Below are 18,823 nucleotides of genomic sequence, written 5' to 3'. Positions count from 1 at the left end.
CCTAATTTCCACTACAGAATTTCTGACTCTCCAAAACGAAGAGAGATTTTAAAAATTGGATGAGTTTAACATTCCCCCTCTAAGAAACCAGCAAGTTATATCACACACATTATATCAATTTACAGCACTCAAGTGGTCTCTCTACAAAATATTTATTGGTCACAGCCACAACATTGAATTCTCCACATAGGTAGTATTTTGTGACAAAGCATAATTTGATTTTACGTATTTACACTCACTGGCAGATACCACCGAGGAGTCCAACTCCCTAGCGCAGCTCACGACCACAGAGACCAGTTTCTGAAAGGCTCACCGGGTTCCTGCCCCTGACCCAAAACCAAGGTGAAGTCTCCTAAAGTGCTAAAATAGCCAAGAGGCATTGGAAAATGATACCCTGCTGCTTCCAAATTTGTCACTCAATCGCTCCTGCACCTTCCAAAGCACAAAGGGACTGGGGCACAAGTCCAGGACCTGGGAGCTTCAATGAACTAATAAAAATCTTTCAAGACTGACTTGAAGAATTCAACCTGAAATCTCCTACAGCCCAGGCAGATGTGCTCAGCCACCACACTGCTTACTTAGAGGTGAGATTTTGAGTCTCACTTCCCCCTTGCTCTGAAGAAAGGTCTTTAATTCATCCCAAAGAACATAGGGAGGATTTACATGTCAGATTTGGAGGGGGCATGGTGTTTGCTGCTTGGCCACTCTGTCAGACCTGGGAAGGCTGTTTTTCATCAGATCTGTTTCTCATTAGCTGGCAGCCCTAAAGAACACAGGAATTGCAGCCCTGGGACTCCTAGAGAAGCACGTAGAAGCTGAAAGCTATAAGATTTATTCACCTTTCCTGTCCAACTGTCTGAAACACACAATCCTCATGTTCCCTGACAACGCTTGGCACATTCCCCTCTTTTAAAGCCAGATGGAAAGCACTCCATGCTACACCAACAGAGATGTCTCTGCCTCCGTGGGTGGCAGTGGGCCCTGGGAAGGCACTCAGCTGCCACCCTGAACGGTGAATTAGTGCATGAGCCTGAACATCCCTCTTCAATCCAGAAAGCCACTGATGTACTTGTGTGTGTATCTTTCTAAACCTCTCCTCTGGTTCCCTTCTCCTTCAACATTCCATGCCACAACACACCATGTTTTACAACACTGCAAGCAGAAGAGAGCTGAACAACAACCTCTAACATGTGCTCAAAACCACATTAACAAAGAGCTTTTATAGAATAAAAGACTTCCAAATGCTTCCCTGTCAAAAGTAACAAGGAATAGGGCCAGAGGCTACCTGTTCACTTCCTCAGGCAAAAGACTTGAAAAACCTCAAAGGTAATTTACTACTGGACGCTGAAGTTTGACTGTTAAAACACACTACAAACCCCAAGTATCTGTATTTTACAAAGCACTGCAAATACCAACAAAGGTAAAATAGCACCAAACAGCCTGAAATGCAACACTGCTGAGTTCAAGGGACTGAGGCCCGAGAAAACCACCTCCCTCTGCACGGGGCAGTTTTGTTTATAGGTGATGGTGGGACAGCGCAGAAGAGGGGTGGCACGAACCTCTCATCTGCATCTCCAGCAGCAGGCCTGTGGGGCACAGGGAAAGCATCTGTCACCCTGCTGGAGGATGGCAAACTCACACCACAGACCTGTGGTTAGAAATGCCCCATGTGGCAGCAGCAGCAGAGCCACAACCACAGCACAGATGGAGCACCGCGGTGTGAGCCTGCCCCGTGTGGGCAGAGCTCCTGCACTGCCACAGGAAGCGCTGCAACCTGGACTGAACCAGCAGCGCAGAAATGCTCAGTGCCCGTCCCCAGCTCTTAGCACAGCACCTTTCCGTGGACAAGGACTAGGAGGGGACAGAACAAAGGCGAGAAAAAGCAAAACAGAAACAGCTGTTCGACAAGGCGTTTACTTTTCCAGGGAGTCATGATGTGAATGGTATACAGCTGAGATGAACTTGGCTGTAACAGGGGAACATAAGGAAACTGACCTAAGGAAAACACTCCAGCACGGTTTGCCAGTATGGAGTGGCCCTGGAGAGCAGAGAACACGCCTGTTGCTGTCTTGTCACCTTGCCAGCTTTTCATATTTATGAGCAGGGAAGCACATGTGACTGGACAAGGGAAAGAACAGACTTCCCAAGCACAACCCCAAGTGTGTTTGGAAAGGCAAGAATACAGTGAACACTACATTTTTGCCAGGCCTGTCCCAGCTTGCTGGTGAATGCGTTCCATTGAAGCAGCATTTCAGGAAAAAAACCCAGGAACTGGGCTTTAAGACCAGCCAGCCAGCTTTTCAGTGCTACAAGCCCCTGAGGCAGGAGAGCATGTCCCTCCCCATCACTTTGCAGGGGCATTCCTTGGAGCAGGGTCACAGCAAAGCAAGAGTCAGCACAGTCATGCCTAAGATTTTTAAAATTCATTTCTGAAGACACCATCTGACAAAGGATGCATTGCTCTTTTGGAGCTATCACCAAAAACCTGCAGACCAGTGCCAGACTGTGTGATGGACTACCCACGTCAGTTTTACCAACAAAGGGACACCAGTCTAAGCCTGCTGTGGGATGTATTTCATGGAGCTTATTTACAGACCGGGGTGGAAAACTGCATTGGTGAAAGTAAACAGCCTAGACACCTTACATTACTGGCCCACATCATATTCTTTTATATCTAAAAGTAAAAAAATATGGCCCATTCCCACTGCCCACCCACCCCATGATATTTACAAGTAAGATCAGCCAAGATGGTACATAAGGAAGATACACAGGCAGACTGTGCTTTCAGTCTCAGTGTGGTTTCTCCATCTTCTGCTGACAGACTCCTTTATTGCTCGGGACACTGGCTGGACCTCAGCAGTGCTGTCTGCACCTCCAGGATGTTGACACAGCAAACAGCAGGGAGGCTTTGGCAATCTCTGACAGTGGATGAAACCTGTGCAGTTGCACGCTAAATTGCCAAAAGAAAGGATGACAAGATGTATGAGGTACATTCACAGCTACCCACACTTCTGGTGCATGTTCCACTGCAAGAGAATCCAGCATCTGCCGTTGAAAACTGTCAGTGCTCACATTTGGCACAGAAGTATTTGCATCTGTGGACTGCAGTGAAACCAGAGATCCCAGACATTAAAAACATGCACTTACGGAAAGGAACCGCACGCTCCACATTGGAACATCAATAGCCTTGTGCATTTACAGCAGGAAAACACATAATTACAGCTTTAAAAAATGCAACAAACATTTTGTAGATAAAACAGACTTCAGGGCTCTAAGAAATGACAGTGTCAGTTCCATCTTAGGCTAAAGTCTGCTGGGCATGGACTGGAAGGTAAGAACTTGCAGCATACTGCTTCTTAGGCGTGCCAGGAGGCCAAGAGGAGCAGTCCTCACAACGGAATGCTGTAGATAAAGGTAAGACATGGAAAATACGCAGGAACAGGAACACAGTCTATGTAGGCAATTCCAGAACTATGCTTGCAATGACATGCTGCTGTTAGCAGTATGGAGCCATCCAACAGCGGCCACAGCCGAGGAATTAGTCATCAATAGTTGGCAGCCAGAAGGCCTAGAGAGGAGGAAAGAAAACATCTTTTCATAGCAGAACACGAATCTCTCCTGCAGCATCCTGTAGGAGCTGCCACCTCCTGCAAGCACACAGGAGAGGCACTGAGCCTTCTCAGATTCATCTCTGGAATGGTCAGCACCTCATGGAGCTCAGAGGAAGTTAAAGCCCATTTCCTTACCATATTGGAACATGCACTAGCGAACGTCATGAATTTTGGATTGAACTGCAGACAGGTTATAGGACCTGTGTGTTTTCCATCTAGGACAGCCACCTTCATCCCACTTTCTCCATTCCAAACATGGATCTTCCCATCCTCTGAACCTGAAGGTAGGAGTGGAAAACAAGACATGCAAGATGCACTGGAGATGTCAGCAGAGGAAAGAGAGAACATTTTTTTCTATCAGAACTTTAGGAACAGGCAGGTCTCAACTTCATAACACAACCTTTAGAGTTCTCCAAGTGCCACAAGGGCAGGTACAAGACATCACAGAGTTGAAACTCCTGTATCCAAATGGCAGGTTTGTACCTTTGCACTGCAGAGACTCAACTACACAACAGGAGCAACACTATTCAGACAAAGATGTTAACTACTGTCACCCAGTAGGAAAGGAGAACTGACATCTCCAGCTGTGGAGGAGAGACCTTGGCCAACCTGCACCAATGTGCAGAGGCCAAGTGCTGGGGAAAGAGTCATTGTTCACACAAGTTCTCAGTTCAGACACAGGTACATGTCTCACCCAGTGGGCACAGAATCAAACCAAAGCTTTTACGATGGAAGGTAACCCGATTTCAATGCACTAAGCCAAATATCAGAAGCTCCCCTGGAGCTATCAACTCTCCACATTACAATAATGGAACAAGTTTTTCACTTTAAAATTACGTTTTTCAAACTCTGAGGCAGAGAACTTGGATTTTTTAAATTCAGTTCTTCTTTAGACTCATTTTAAATAGGATTCCTAATAAAAATGCAAAGCATTTTCTTCTCCTTCTGTATTTATGTCTGTAGCCTTTCAGGAAAAAATTAAGAAGCAGAAGTTGCAACTTAATCATATGTAAAAACTGAATAGGAATAAGTGGTTGGAACTTCTACTACTGTTTTAATTTGGAAGAGCACAACAGGAAAGTAAATATGTGCAATAAAGTGCTCTCCAGAGACAAACTAAACAAAAACCCCACCCCTCTTCTCTGCAATCAGGAAGTTCTCTGCCAGAACAAAAGAAAGGAAGTTTTGCCAAGACCATCACTCATACAGGAAAAATGAGGATCTGGATATCAGATTACCACAAGGTTAAACATATTTGATATATCAGCCACAGAAATAAGAAGAAAATATAAAGTTCTAGAATGGGGAGCACCACACAGATTCATCTAACTTGTGTCCAAAGGTCCTGTTGGGCAGCAGGTGACTGAAGTGCTCATGTGGGGTGCCCAAGGTGCAGCACCAGGCTGTACAGGAGTTTCAGGCTGATTTTTGCCACCTGCTTCCCTCAGGAGTCCATCTTGCAGAGGGCCAGGGGAATCACACACTGGGAGCCACCAGACCGATGCCTACAGCTTCTACCAAGGGTTAAGAGCTTCTTCCACAGACATGGGGGTTTACAAGAGCCACATGAACAAACTGCAGCTGCCCCAGAATGTCACCGGTGAGAACAGCCCTGAGGGTGTACAAATGCACCAAGCTGCAAGACCAGTGTCCCAAGCACAAACATGTGCTTTGGTCATCAGGAAACAGGGGATGGCCACAACACAGGCACAGAATACTGTGAGGCAGCACAGGAGGGTGTCCTAGCCACAGGGAGAGGACCACTAACAAACTGTGTGACCAGTTTTCCCACACTACAACAGTTTCCTGGCTTCTCATCTATTTTGGAAGAGCATTTATATATAGGAAGAAAAGACTTCTTGCAGGCTTTTTTATGTTTCAGTCTAGAGAACACTGAGCAATCTAACAAAACAGAACACTGTCAGTGCAAAGAAAGCTTACAGCTGCATTGTATTGTTTAAGTACATTCTGTTTCCCAACAGACACAGCTTTAGCCCTACATAACACGGCTAATTTCAGAGCACTGAAATTCTTGCCAAGAATTTTCTTACCTATCATGATGAACTGAGAGTCTGGTGTGAATGATGCCTCCAGCGTGACAGCCTTACTATTGTTATAACCCTATGGCACAAAACAGGAGAATATGTAGTAGAGAGTGTGTCCACGGCAATCTCACAACCAAAGGGCACCTGCTCCCCAAACTAACACCATGTTTTCCAGCAAGTACCAGAGGCAGCAGGCTCACCCCAAACGTGTGCAAGACAGCTCCTTTGAAGGCGTCGATCAGCCGAATGAAGCCGCCGTTCGTGGAGATGAGGATGAGTTTCCCATCATTGCTGAACTTCAGGCCTGTCCACTCACACGTTCGGTCATACTGCATCTTAAACGTGGCAAATGGCCCCTGCAGAGAGAAAATGGGAAACGTGAGGAAGACTGTTCATATTGCTGTTAACAAGAATCTGCTTTTGACTTTAGTGCAGGAAAACAGCTCAGATTTTTTAAAAGGAAATCCTTAGCCCTAAGATACCAAAAGACAGCGTCAAGGCATACATGTTGCTGCATGTATAAGTTTCAATATATGAATCTAGTTTCCAAAACAAAAAAGAGTGCAACAGGCTGTTTCAATCCAACAGTTCCATACTCTACCACAATCAACAGCACAAATTAAATTAAGGTAGGAACAGGTTTTCAAACTAGGCTGCTAAATGAAGTTAGAGAATTTGAGCCAGTGTAATCACCATCTGAGTTTTGAGAACCATGGACCTAACTACGCTCAGTGCTGATTCAGTTCAGCTGACCACACCAATACAGTTTCCTTTGGAATTTCCATCCTTTCTGACAGTCCTGGCTCAATCTTTGCCAGTGTTCTTCCAGAATAAGCAGCAAGGAAAGAAAGGCCACAACCACACAACAAAGAGCCTGAACTGCAGTTTGGAGCAGGTTCAAGAGTTAGCACTTTACCATGGGTTAAGAGTGTACCTCAGGATTTGTATCTCTGTCCATGAGATGTCTGCTTACTGAGAACTCTCTGGATGCCAAGGAGGCACCCAGACAGTAAGCTTGAGTACACAAATCCAGCCTCTGAGCACTGAGTTTAGATTACTTCTTGCAAGATAAAAGCTGTAGAAAGGGAAATCAGGGTACCTCACCTTGTCAAAAGAACGGAGATCATAAAGCTTCACCATTTCAGAATTGACTCCAGCAGCAAAAATCAACCCTTCTGGGTCAAAAGAACACACTGGCTTCCCTTGGAGATGCATTAAACCCTAGAAATAGAAACAGCCAGAATTATTTTGCAAGACTGATGCTTACATTTCTACCACCCTCCTTTGAGTCCACTGTGAGCAGGACAGCACACTAGGGGTGGAACAAATTTATTTAAATTGTAAATACTGAGGTTTTACAAAGGTTCAGAACTCAGCTTTCTCAACTTTAGGTCATCATATAGGGCTTCCAATTTGCTTCAGGGACAAAGTTTACACCAAAACAAATAAAAAGCTCATTTAAGGTGTCATGCACTCCAAAAGTCCCCAGAGAAGGGTGGCTTATATGGCTGTGTTAATAACTACACCTGGCAGCACCACAAAACACTGCTGCTGGGATCAACAGCAATGCCCTACCACTTACGGCTGCACAAGAGGGAAAAAAAAAGTGCTTTGAAAGCAAGTGAATATCACTGCTGAGCTTTACATGCCTGTTGAATGAAACCTCATACCTGCTATAAGCCAAAAGACCTTTCATATATTACAGATACATATTATAATATTGGCTCTTTGCAAATATTAAAATGAATACTCTTTGTATTATGTTGGACAGTTATGCTGTATTAATCTCTTTTAAGTAGTGCTGTGTTAATCTCTTTTAAGTAGTGTGGTAAATATAATTTTTAGGCTATAGCATAATATTAAAATAGAAACTATGTGATCTAAGATACTTTTTTTAACTAGCTCAAGGAATGGAAAAGATAATCAAGAAATTCTTCACATTTTCCTATCTGGATAGAGATAACAGCAACAGACACCAAGATCCCAAGAGAAGAATTATTGCCTCCTTATCGGGAAAGCTCAGACCTCGAGGAACCAAGAAGATTGATTTACAAGATGGGGGGAAGCTAAAATTAAGCAGAAACACCCTAGTTTGAAAGGAATGTTTGAATCATGTATGAGACATATGAATATGCAATAGGCTATTGCTTTTAAGGGGTAATCCTTTGTTAGCAATGTGTGCTCTGTAGCAGAGTGCCAGGCACCCAGATATCCATAATTCTTTGCTTTTTATTGTCTCTTACAGTCCTAATTTTTATTACTATTTTCATTACTATTAAACTTCTAAAAATTTAACAAAAGTTAATGGCGTTTTTCACACATATTAAAATTGATAGGTTACTACCAGTGCTTATTTTTAATGGTACTTTTTCCTTAAATCACGTAGTAGAAAACACTTGAGAAAGTTTGTTAAAAGCCAACAAAATATGTAATCTTCTGTATCCTGACTACCAGTCTGCACATGTTGGTCTAACACTTTTATGAACATAAACAAGAACACATCTTTTATTAAATCTGTAACACATTTAACAAGTTTCTGCATTTTTATTTCTGCATTCCTCTTTAGGTAAATCTAGAGATTTTATTACTTCTCTTCTTTCCCTCGTAGGTCAGTTTTCCCTATGGTCCCTGGTGAGTGGGCCAGCTCTGGTTTCCCGGGAATATTTCCAGGCAGTATGGCTGCCATCTCACGGACCAACTGAAAACTACAAGTCACACTTCCTCAACCTGTTTCCCAAACTTGGCTGGATGCACCTTCCAGTTACAAGTGCCAGTTTTACCATTCTTACAAGTTCAGGCATTAACATAAGTCACAGAATTGCTACTGCATTTACAACCCTCTCTCATCTGCAGCAACTCCTAGATGGAGATTCATCCCAAGGGAAACCTACACCTTGGAGTTAAAGGCATACTCCCAAAAAAAGCAGAATTAAGAAAAAATTAAGAAAAGGCTTCGTTTGAAGAACAATAAAAACATTTTGTGAGAAAAGTAACTTTTTTTCTTTCTCTTTTATTTACAGTTCCATCATCTGGAACAAGCAAGGGGCCCTCTCTCATAAGCAAAACGGTGCCAGAGAGATGGGGAAATATGAGAGCACAACACTGTGTACCCAAATACCAGCACAAAACAACTCAGCACCAATAAAGGTAGAGATTCTACTTCCAATCTTTCATTCCTGCCACTGCTGCCAGTTCTTGTATTTTTCTCAGCTCTTACAAGCCTGCTTCTACTAAGAAGAGTAAAGCATTCCAGAAAAATAAGTAAACAAAACCAGGGTTGCTGTCTTGCTATCGAGTAAAACCTCACAAACAGTTCTGATCAACAACAGAGGTGATGCAAGGAGGTGGCAGACCATATGGCTGCTGTGTAACTTTAGATCACCAGTTTCTTCATCAAATTTAATTGCATCAAGGCACCAATTTTAGACACACACTCAAACACTCAGATAAGATGAATTCTCAACACAGGAGGGATGCCAGCTCTGAGAGAACACCCTCTGCATAAGGTAGCAGCCTGATGAACAAGCTGATGACACCCAGCCCTTCTCTTGTTTCATCAGCTGTGAGTGTTATTTCTTGCCCTCCCCAGTGCCTCTCCAGCAGAGACACAGGTGAGAGCAAGTGCTGTTACACAATGTGACACACAAACACACACACAAACTCTGCACAGAGATTCCTGACCCAGGCTCCTTCAGCAAAGTGTCAACACTAAATCAGCAGCACACACTTCTGGCAGTATTTTTAGTTTGTTACAAACACACATCAATTTTTTATTCTTCCAAGTGAAAATTCAACACATTGTGCATATGAATTTTATAACTTACCTGGCAATTAGGAGAGCGGAGATCCCAAAGACGAATAGTTTTATCCAGAGATCCAGAAATAAAAGTATCATCCACTGGAGACATTGAAAGAGCAACCACTCTGCAATACAGAAACCCACACGCATCAGAAACAAACCAAAGAAGTGAATGCTGCAACACCCACCCCAACAGTTGTGTAAAAACCCATACCTGAACTAATCAAACAGCAGCATGAAGCAAGTGTAATGGAACTCAAGCCCATCACCATTCTTATTTCAACTTCTCCTGCCCTGTCCCCAAGCCACATCTCACCTTTTTGTGTGCCCCGGGAAATAGCGAATATATTTGTTGTCATGCAGGGAGAGGTATCGGATTGTGTCTGAAACATAAACAAACCACAAGCTTTACTATACCATCAGCCCAAGGTTATCTGAAAGAGATCACATAGTAACTTGCTCCCAAGAGCAATAGTAATCTCACCACAGTGCTTCAGTCTGGTAATTTCATTTCAAGTAAAACTTCGAAAGAGAATCAAGTTATAAACACACATAACCAACTCAGTTCTGAAGCAGAACTGAAAATTAGGCAACAGGAAAAGATACTTCCACAGTCTGAAGTCATGTTACATGTTAAAAACAACTGTCATGTGATTTGTGCAAGGTAATTTCAAAGGTGCTAAAATTGATGTAGCAGCAGGTTTTATTCCCTTGCTCTCACAAAATGGAGAGTATCAAATTTACAGAGTTGATGCTACCACTTTGTATTGCTTTGCAGCATGAATATTGTTCTTTCCTACATCCACATTCAGCAAACAAATCTCCAACTAAGCAGTACACACAGGAAATGTACAAATTCTGGCACTCAGCTAAAGATAAAACCGTAACTTTGAAGCCAGGATAAGATCATAAAAACTAGCACATCTCTCTTCTTTTGTTTAATCTGACAATCAAAAACTTCACACTTTCTCTGCACTAAGCTCCAAGAAGAGGACAGAGTAATCTAAAGCTCAGTGCACTTCAAGCAACCTTAAACAAATTGACTAGATAAGAGCACAACATCTCTCGAGTGCCAATTTTATCCTGAATATACCAAGAGTAGCCCACAATTCTGGAAGATGCTGTTGAGACTTCCTCCCCAAAATTAAAAAAAAAAAAAATCCTTCTATGAGGAAACAATTATTAAAAGACAGAAGCCACTTTTTAGTCTTTATGTGCAGACTCTGTACTGCTGGAACAACCAGTCCTGCTGAGGGTCAAGGACATTTTTACTTTTGACTCAGAAGAACACGTGCCAAGAGGATGCAATATGAACTGGGTGTTTTGACAGTCAGAGGGGCTACTGTGTTCAGAATGTTCTGAAAAGCTCATTCAGCAAAAGTTTCTGCGTGTGAAAAAACTGTCAGGTTCTCATTGTTGCCTGAGGTTGCCCATCAAGCTGATTTCAGAGGTCTAAACCACCTTCCAGTATTTGAGAAGCAAACTGAAGCTGACTGAACAAGCTGGAAATGTGGTACTGGTGAGAGACAGTTCTGAAAAGCTCTAAGTGACCTGAGGTGATTATCCAAAATATGAATCCCTAGCACCAGTGTCGCATCCCACATTGGGTAGAACCAACATGCTTCAAACTCGCTATCAGGACTCATCTCTAGTTTCCTGCAGGAAGTGGGATTACCTGATCTCCGAAGTATCCATGCAGAATTCCATCCTCCTTTGCTAAAGAGGAAGATTGTGCTCCTCTGTGATCCTCACTGCTGGCAGCGCTCTGTCCCAGGCAAGGCAGTGGCCTGTACAGTTATCTCCTGTACCGGGTGGTATCATAGACCCTCAAACTGTACAAACTACTACCTCAGCCTGGAATCAGGCAACAGGAATTGAGTCCAGAGCTCTTGAGGAAATCTTCACAAGTAGATTGGTAGCAACAAAACATTCGACAGAAAAAAGCTTGCAAACTAGCACCAGCATTCCTATAGAATGTTCCTGAGGTAATTTTCCCTCTAATACCTGCAAAACAGGTTAATACAATGCACCTTGCCCATAACCACATGCCCATAACCACATGCAGAGTTCCTGGACTCCTACAGAACACACTGTTGGTTTTATTAAGGTTACAATTTGTAACAGCAACAAACATTCTCACGTTGTCTCTTTTTCTTTTCTTCTAATTAAGTGTTCACCATAATGCTACCCTGCAGCAGGAAGACTTAGGTCTTAAGGCTTACCAGTGCTTATAAACAAAAACTCAATACTCAAAGTGGCATTAAAATGCTTCATTAGATTGTTAATTATTACTTATTGTAAATTAAATAACAGCCAAATAAAAAATGTGACATATAGTGATAATATAATTTTTAAAAAAAAGTAGGTTCTGAAACAGACTAAAAAGGCATGTGCTTCCTGTGACACTTTTAAACCTTTTACACCATTAAATCCAATTCTGGTGGAGACTTCCTTGTTCCTCTAGTTTCAGGCCCAGCTTGCTCTAGTTTAACCCAACTTCCTAACTCTTAACTTCCATCTTCTCTAAATTACAGCCTTTGCAATTCCTTTAGTAGCCCAGCACACATCACAAGGCACCAGCATCCCTATTGTAAAGTTTCATCTGTGCAAAGGAAAAACCAAACCAAAACCTCTACTACAGAAATTATGAGTCTACAGTGCAATGTTCAAATCCATTTGCAAAGTGCTGCGCTAAGAGATGTGGCCACTGCAAAAGTCTGAGACATTGACCCCAAGGACAAAACCAAGACTGAGCTCTGTGACCTCCTCCAGGCTTGGCTGGTGATCTGCTGAGTTGCCTGAAGCTGCTGCCCTCCCCTCCTCTGCAGCTGAGCTGTGTGCACCAGGCAGAGCTGTGGCATTCGGCCCAGCTGCTCCTCCCACCTCACTCACCTAAGAAATGAAGGTGCAGAGGCCGATGACAGCACTGACACCAACACCAACTGAAGTGAAGAACCCGAGCTTTACCTTCCTAACAACGCTCAACCCCTCAGTTACTGCAGCAGTGAATGAACACACATGGAAGCTCAAGGGACTAGCAGCAAGCTGTGCATGAGTGTTGGACATTAATTCCCTCCTCTGCCTCAGTCCTCATCACTGAAGAGCTGTTACAACTTTTTCCCAAATCTTTAGCTCTAATTATGACATGCAGTGTAAGGAGATTAATATGCTCTACTCCAGTGGATCACTTACCATCTATTTTGTTGGAGCTGTACACAACAGTGTTGGCAGCATGTGTGTATCTGATGAGGTCCACTCCATACTTCTTACTGTACAGGGTCCTCTTTGGCCTGTCAGGAGGAAGTAGAAATAAAATTGCACTCTCTGCAACAAAAACCTCAAAACAAAACTCGCATCAACAAGGCCTGTTCCCACTGAGGCATTATACGATTGTTTCAAGAAGTCAGATGTCAGAAAGAAAAGCTTTTGTATTTTATTTTCAAGCAAGGATCTTGTTGCTTCTCCAAAACTATCCCTAGGCTTGGGGAGGTCTCTGTAACACTTGCTAAATGCATGCATCTCCTCCAAAAATTCCTTTTCCTATGATATCTACTGCAAAAGAAAAGGAGGAGCTACCATAATGAACACAGCACGCAGCACTGCCTTACTGTGCCCCTGCCCATTCAAATCTCCCATTCAACTGCTGCTTATTTTAGATTGAGTATAATTAGTCTTTGTTCTCTGTTACTTCAAACCCTAGAACAGGGTGTCTTGTTAGGGGGGTATTAACCCAAACACATCTATATACCAGTCATCTATAACAGACATAGTAACACAGGGACTTTTCCAAACCACTGCAGAATTATACTTGTAGCCAATCTTAGGGAAAGAAACTCAAATTTAACATTTTGCAACAACATGAAAAATACTAGTGAGAGCAAACACAACCTACAGAGCTGGGTTTCTGGGGGTCTGGTAAGCAGGTAATGTACTGCAGTACTAGAAATTCAAAGTGCAGAGTAAGCTCGGAAGCAGCTGGCTAATAAGGGTATCTCACAGCAGCGGTGCCTGTTTGAGCAGTGCTAGGGCTCCACCACCCTCCTTCTTCTTTCATCCCCAGCTGAGGGAGCACGAAGGTTTCAGAGCTGGGCAGTGGAGCAGCGAGGGTACTGATCAACACCAGAAATGCCATCTCTTCCAGGAGTTATTTTTATTCCAGAGACTCATAACTCAGGTTATTACACAGGCCCACAAAATATTCTGCCCACACAACCAAAGACAAACAGCATGGGAACGGAAACAAACAGCAGGAGCACTCAAAACCAACACTGCTGCCAAGAGAAAAGTTTGCCAGACTACACCTCACACAAGGTACTCCTATTACGCTGGACTTTTCCCTGTCTTCATTCGCCTCAACCTGACACACCCAAACAAGAGCACAAGCTGGAGACTTTTCATATCAGAACAAAACCAGATATTCATTCTTGAATATCAATTCTCAAACAGAGAAGCCATAGGGCTTTGACTTCCAACAAACTTGTTGGGGCAAGTTCCATGAAGGAAAATCCTTCCCCATGAAGGGAAAGCCAATGCAGCAAGTGCAGTGAAAAGCCACACACCACCTGTACCACAGACTAAAGCTCTACTGATTCTTCCCAAGTAACTCCAGCACTTTTTAAAATCATTCTTCACATCCAAACACTGAAACAAACTTCCATCTTCCCATCCAAACACATGCCACACTCTGAAAAAGAACACCTAATTTAAATTTTGACACACTCTAACATTATGCATGATATACTTCCCCACACTGCTTTCTGAAGTTACCTCATCCATGCTGTTGACCAATCTGGTGGGAATAAAAACCAACAACAAACAAAGAAAAAAACCCAATCTCAAAATGTATTATAGATATTAGATTCTCCCATGCCTAGTTTGGCTTTTCCTTTTCTATTACAAGTTTAAAGCTCAGAAGATCTATTTAGAATAAATTAGAGAGAGACAGATAAACAGAGAGAGACAATAAAGATCAACAGACAGACAAAAGCACATCTACCAAAAAGAAGGAAAAAGAGCTCTGTGTTCTGCAAAAGGTGAAGTTCTCATGTAAACTGATACAAACAAAAGTGTGTCACTGCACACAAGACCTGTTGCCAGTCAACTATTTTAAACACAAATAAGAAAACTAAGTACTTTTTAACAACAAATCACAATCACTAAAACAATTCCAAGGTCAAAGTCAATCTACGCAGCCCACCTACAAAAAAAGCAATATTGACAAAGAAAAACACAAGATCTCAGGCAAATCTGCTACAAAGATGAAACAAAACACAGGCGAGGATTGTAAAATCATTCATGCCTTGGTTTGAATCACTGCTGCTGTGGGTAAAACATCACCACAACCAGGAACATGGGTGTGCCCGGCAAACACCACAGTAAAGCAGAAGTTCAGATCTGTCACTTCATTTGTTTCAATATCACACAATTGATATACACTAAAACACAAGGTAAACCTTGCCTGGAGCACCATTCTATCACAGCAGGGTCACCAATGTGCAGCCAGGCTGTTCCCATGTCAGAATCCAGAACATCCCTCTGGGTGTCCTGGATGGTCAGAGCCGCTGGCAGGGGGCTCTGAGACCCTGGCATGCAGCCAAAGACACTCGTGGGGTTTTGATCTTAGCCCGTGGGGCAAGTTACTAACTCTGTATGGAGAATTACAAGCCACACACACAAGTTTAGATAGTGTAGTAGAAGTAGTCACGAAGTGAAAGGAAGGATTTTTGAGTGCTGTACAGGGGGGTTTTAAGCCTTGTACGCAGGGGTCCAAGTTTTGTACATGGGGGTCAGGAGTTCTAAGATGGAGGGATTTGGGTGTGCCCTGTCCTCTTTCTTTCTCCTTCCTAGCCTCCATGTCTTTGGTGATGTTGGCACTCACAGATTGGTTTAGAGTAGAAAGTCACCATTCAATATAGATAGTAGGCATTGGGGGAAAAGTATAAACATGTAACACATAATGTGTGATATAAAAGATGGCACCAGCCCCTGGGAGGGCAGTGTGCCTTTGTCTGACCTGCTGAACGGGCCACAGCAGTTCAGGGAGAAGAATCTTTTAGATAAACAACAACCTTGAGAACAGACAACAGAAGACTACTGAGTCTTCCTTCGAAGGCACGGGTTGGAGGAGAGACTTTTCCATCTTTTGGGGTCACCCCAATCCGGGGGCTGGAAACCCAACATCTGGCGTCCCTGGGTGGGCAGGAGACCCGACATTCCCAGCCTCAGGGATTGCTGTACATCCCAACACACAACTGTCCTGCAAGGTCTCACAGTCCTTCCTCAAGTCCAAACAGACTCCAGTGAGCTCCTAGTTATGCTTCTGAGCCACCTGCTGTGGAGGGATTTGGTGATGCAGGATGGGTTAAAAATTAGGTAACAATTTATTTGTTTGCACACTTTGAAGTAGAAATGGAATCTCAGGACCAAAATCATTGGATGCTCATGTCAGCTGCCTAAGCCCAGAACAATACAGGCTAAGGAGATAATCTTGTCCTGTCAGCCCTTGGCTACACAGCACTGTTTCAACTGTCCTGACACTGTCACAAGCTGAAGTTCACCAAGACGGGGTTGGACACACTCTCGGAGAGCTGTGCAACTCATTTTGGTGTGGCCAAACAAAGCAAACTGGGTGAGGATACTCCTAAAGTACAAGCAAACAGCTGTATTTTAATTCTACCAGCAGAACTGCTCATCAACAGGGGACACACACCAGATTTTCCCACTTTTACACAGGGAAAGGCATTCATTTTCAGGCCATTTGGTGAAGTAGGGTATCCTACACTGAACCCCAGCAAGCAGGACATTTCATTTCCACCTGGCCATTATATCCAAGCAGGTGAGAGTGTCAAGCTCTCCAAATTGTGATTTACAAGGAAAAATAAACCAACTACAAGCCTGAAACTGCCACAACAGTGATCACTCAGAGACCTGAAATATCATCTTCATATGAATTTCGAGTGACAAAGTAATTCAAAGTAAAACTTTCCAGGTTAGAGAACAAGTGTGTCCTGCATCCTTGGCTACCCCTAAAAATGACAGCTACACTTTGATAGTGCATGAGAAGCTTTCAAATAACTTAAAAATTTTATGACCACCAGAGAACTGCATCCTGACACAGAAGTTACCTTGAAATTACTCACACTGCCATGCAGCACTGCAGTAGAGCACCACTGATCTACATTTAACTTAATTAAGGCAAACCCTCTGACTATAAAGCACATCAGGATTAGATGGAAATAGGAATGAAACGGCCAAATGCCTCCCAGCCCATCAAACTATTCTTTACAAGTTTGAAAGGGGAAGAGCAATCAATACCATCTGCATTAACATCGCTCAGCCCTGCTGCTACTGCATATAATTAAGATCTGGGATACGATCCATGGCACAATCCCTGTGTATAGAGTTACCTGTTCTTACAGAAATCAAAATTAATTATTTTCATGTCAGAGTTCCTTCTAGCAGATGGGGAACACCAACAACTTTAACGTGTAAAGCAATCTACACAGAAGTCTAAAATAATACAGAACAGGTGTGCCACCAAATAAAGAGACTATGTAGGAGGCAATCTTTCCTCCCAGCAAATATGATGCCTTGGCCTGCTTGGAAAAGCAGGAGGGTTAGGAATACCTAGTTTACTAGAAAATATATACAACACTGACCTATCTCTGTCTTGACACTCCCAAGCCATTTCTTTTTCATTCCCTCATTACCCTGACCTTTCTATTCCCTGTCCTATAACACACACCCACACTTGTTCTCCTTTCATGTTCTGTGTGGATGGGATGCTTCCCAGCCCTGACTTTACAAAAACACCAAGAACAACCAACAGCCTCAGAACTACATCTCTACATCAACAAGCACATGTAAAACTTAAAACCGGAAAGAATTTAAAGCAGACAAATGCACACTTGTACAGAGTGTGAGAAAGTACAGAGAAAGATTTTAATGGCATAATGACACCATTTGGCTCAAACCCTTCCAACTCTCACAGACTACAAACGCCCTTGGTGTAGGTTTCCATCTACTGAACAGGAGCACCAGATCTCAAGCGCTCTGCAAATTTCTGAGAGTTTATCCGGAAATCAAGACGAGCACCATGTGATCAATGGTAGAAGAAAGATAAACCCGGACAGTTCAATGAGAAACAGAAACACACCCTCAACGCGTTACCCTCAGGTAACCGAAATCAATCAACGCCCTGACCGATTACATCCAAACAGACAATGTTAGAAGGCACAGGCAAATCACACGGTGCTTTACAGATAAGGACACAACTAGAGAAAATTATTCAAAACACAGAGGACCACGTTGGCCGGCAGCGATCCAAGACACCACTTAGGAACTGGGTTTTACGAAAACACCATCAGGTTTTTATAGCTGTAGTGATACGCGCCACACCACCTGCACCTTTTGGCTTAAAGCATTTAGCAAAGAAGTTACACTCGAATGAGGCATTAAAAGGGCACATCTGCGCATTGCTCACAACAACCACTTCTCCACTAATTAGCGAGACTTGAGCCCAGAGAAGCCCGAGAAGTCAATTCCACACCTGCAGCAATCCCGCGACCTGGAAATGTGACCAGACCGAACCCTTTCGGCTGAGCAACTGTTTAGTTCTGACAGAAGTGAACTTTCGCTTACACTTAGGACATTATCACCACTGTCTCCAGCCTCCCAAGATAACAAGTACACCCGTAGAGCAGGCAAACCCGCGCTGCTGCCATTCCTGCCGCTGGGATTCTACTGAGAAGCCTACGCTGAAAAACAACTGGAGAGAAGCTCAAGCTGAAGCTCACCGGCGATATCTGCGGGCACAGCTTGTCCCCAAAGGCCACCGTGGGCAGTCGCCACGGCCCCTCACGGCGCCGTGCCCCAGACCTGTCCCAGACCCCGAAGGCCGCGGCCCCAGCCCCGCCACTCACTTGCCCTCCTGGCAGTCATAGAGAACGATGGAGTCATCGTCGCTGCTGGAAATGACGGTCTCGCCGTTGGGGCTGAAGTCGAAGCAGTTGATCTTGTCCGAGTTCTCTCGGAAGACCTTAGCCACGCGGAAGCTCCGCAGCACGTTGTCCGTCAGCTTCATCCCGCCCGCCGGGCCGCACCGAGCGAGGGCGGCGGCGCTGAGGGCAGCCGGGCGGGGCTCCGGGCGGTGGCGGGAACGGCCGTGCCGGGCGGGTCGGGGCAGTCAGGGGCGGTGCGGGGCGGTGAGGGGCCCCGGGGGGCGGCGGAGGGCGGCGGGCTCGGCGCGGTCAGGCCGCGGAGAGGCGGCTCCCCCTCATTGTGTCCGCCATCTTGCGGCTCCGGCGGCGCCGCGCGGGACACCCTGGGAACGGGGCCGGGGAGGGGAGCGTGCGCGGGGGCTGCTGGGA

General features: G+C 44.2%; 1 protein-coding gene across 1 annotated transcript; it reads right to left on the bottom strand.

The window, feature by feature from the left end:
- Window positions 1–136: 136 nt before the first annotated feature.
- Window positions 137–18,768, bottom strand: WDR82 (WD repeat domain 82). The gene is made up of 9 exons (XM_038148926.1): window positions 18,377–18,768; window positions 12,648–12,745; window positions 9,772–9,838; window positions 9,481–9,580; window positions 6,761–6,877; window positions 5,857–6,012; window positions 5,663–5,732; window positions 3,747–3,889; window positions 137–3,568 (listed from the first exon to the last, which is right to left on the bottom strand). Exons 1-9 carry the CDS (start codon window positions 18,535–18,537, stop codon window positions 3,539–3,541), a joined length of 942 nt encoding a protein of 313 aa, XP_038004854.1. The 5' UTR covers window positions 18,538–18,768; the 3' UTR covers window positions 137–3,538.
- Window positions 18,769–18,823: the final 55 nt, after the last annotated feature.

The sequence above is a fragment of the Motacilla alba genome, chromosome 12, assembly GCF_015832195.1.
Source record: "Motacilla alba alba isolate MOTALB_02 chromosome 12, Motacilla_alba_V1.0_pri, whole genome shotgun sequence".
Taxonomy (NCBI): domain Eukaryota; kingdom Metazoa; phylum Chordata; class Aves; order Passeriformes; family Motacillidae; genus Motacilla; species Motacilla alba.
The sequence above is the reverse complement of the archived record's forward strand: the minus strand, read 5'-3'. Positions and strand labels throughout refer to the sequence as shown.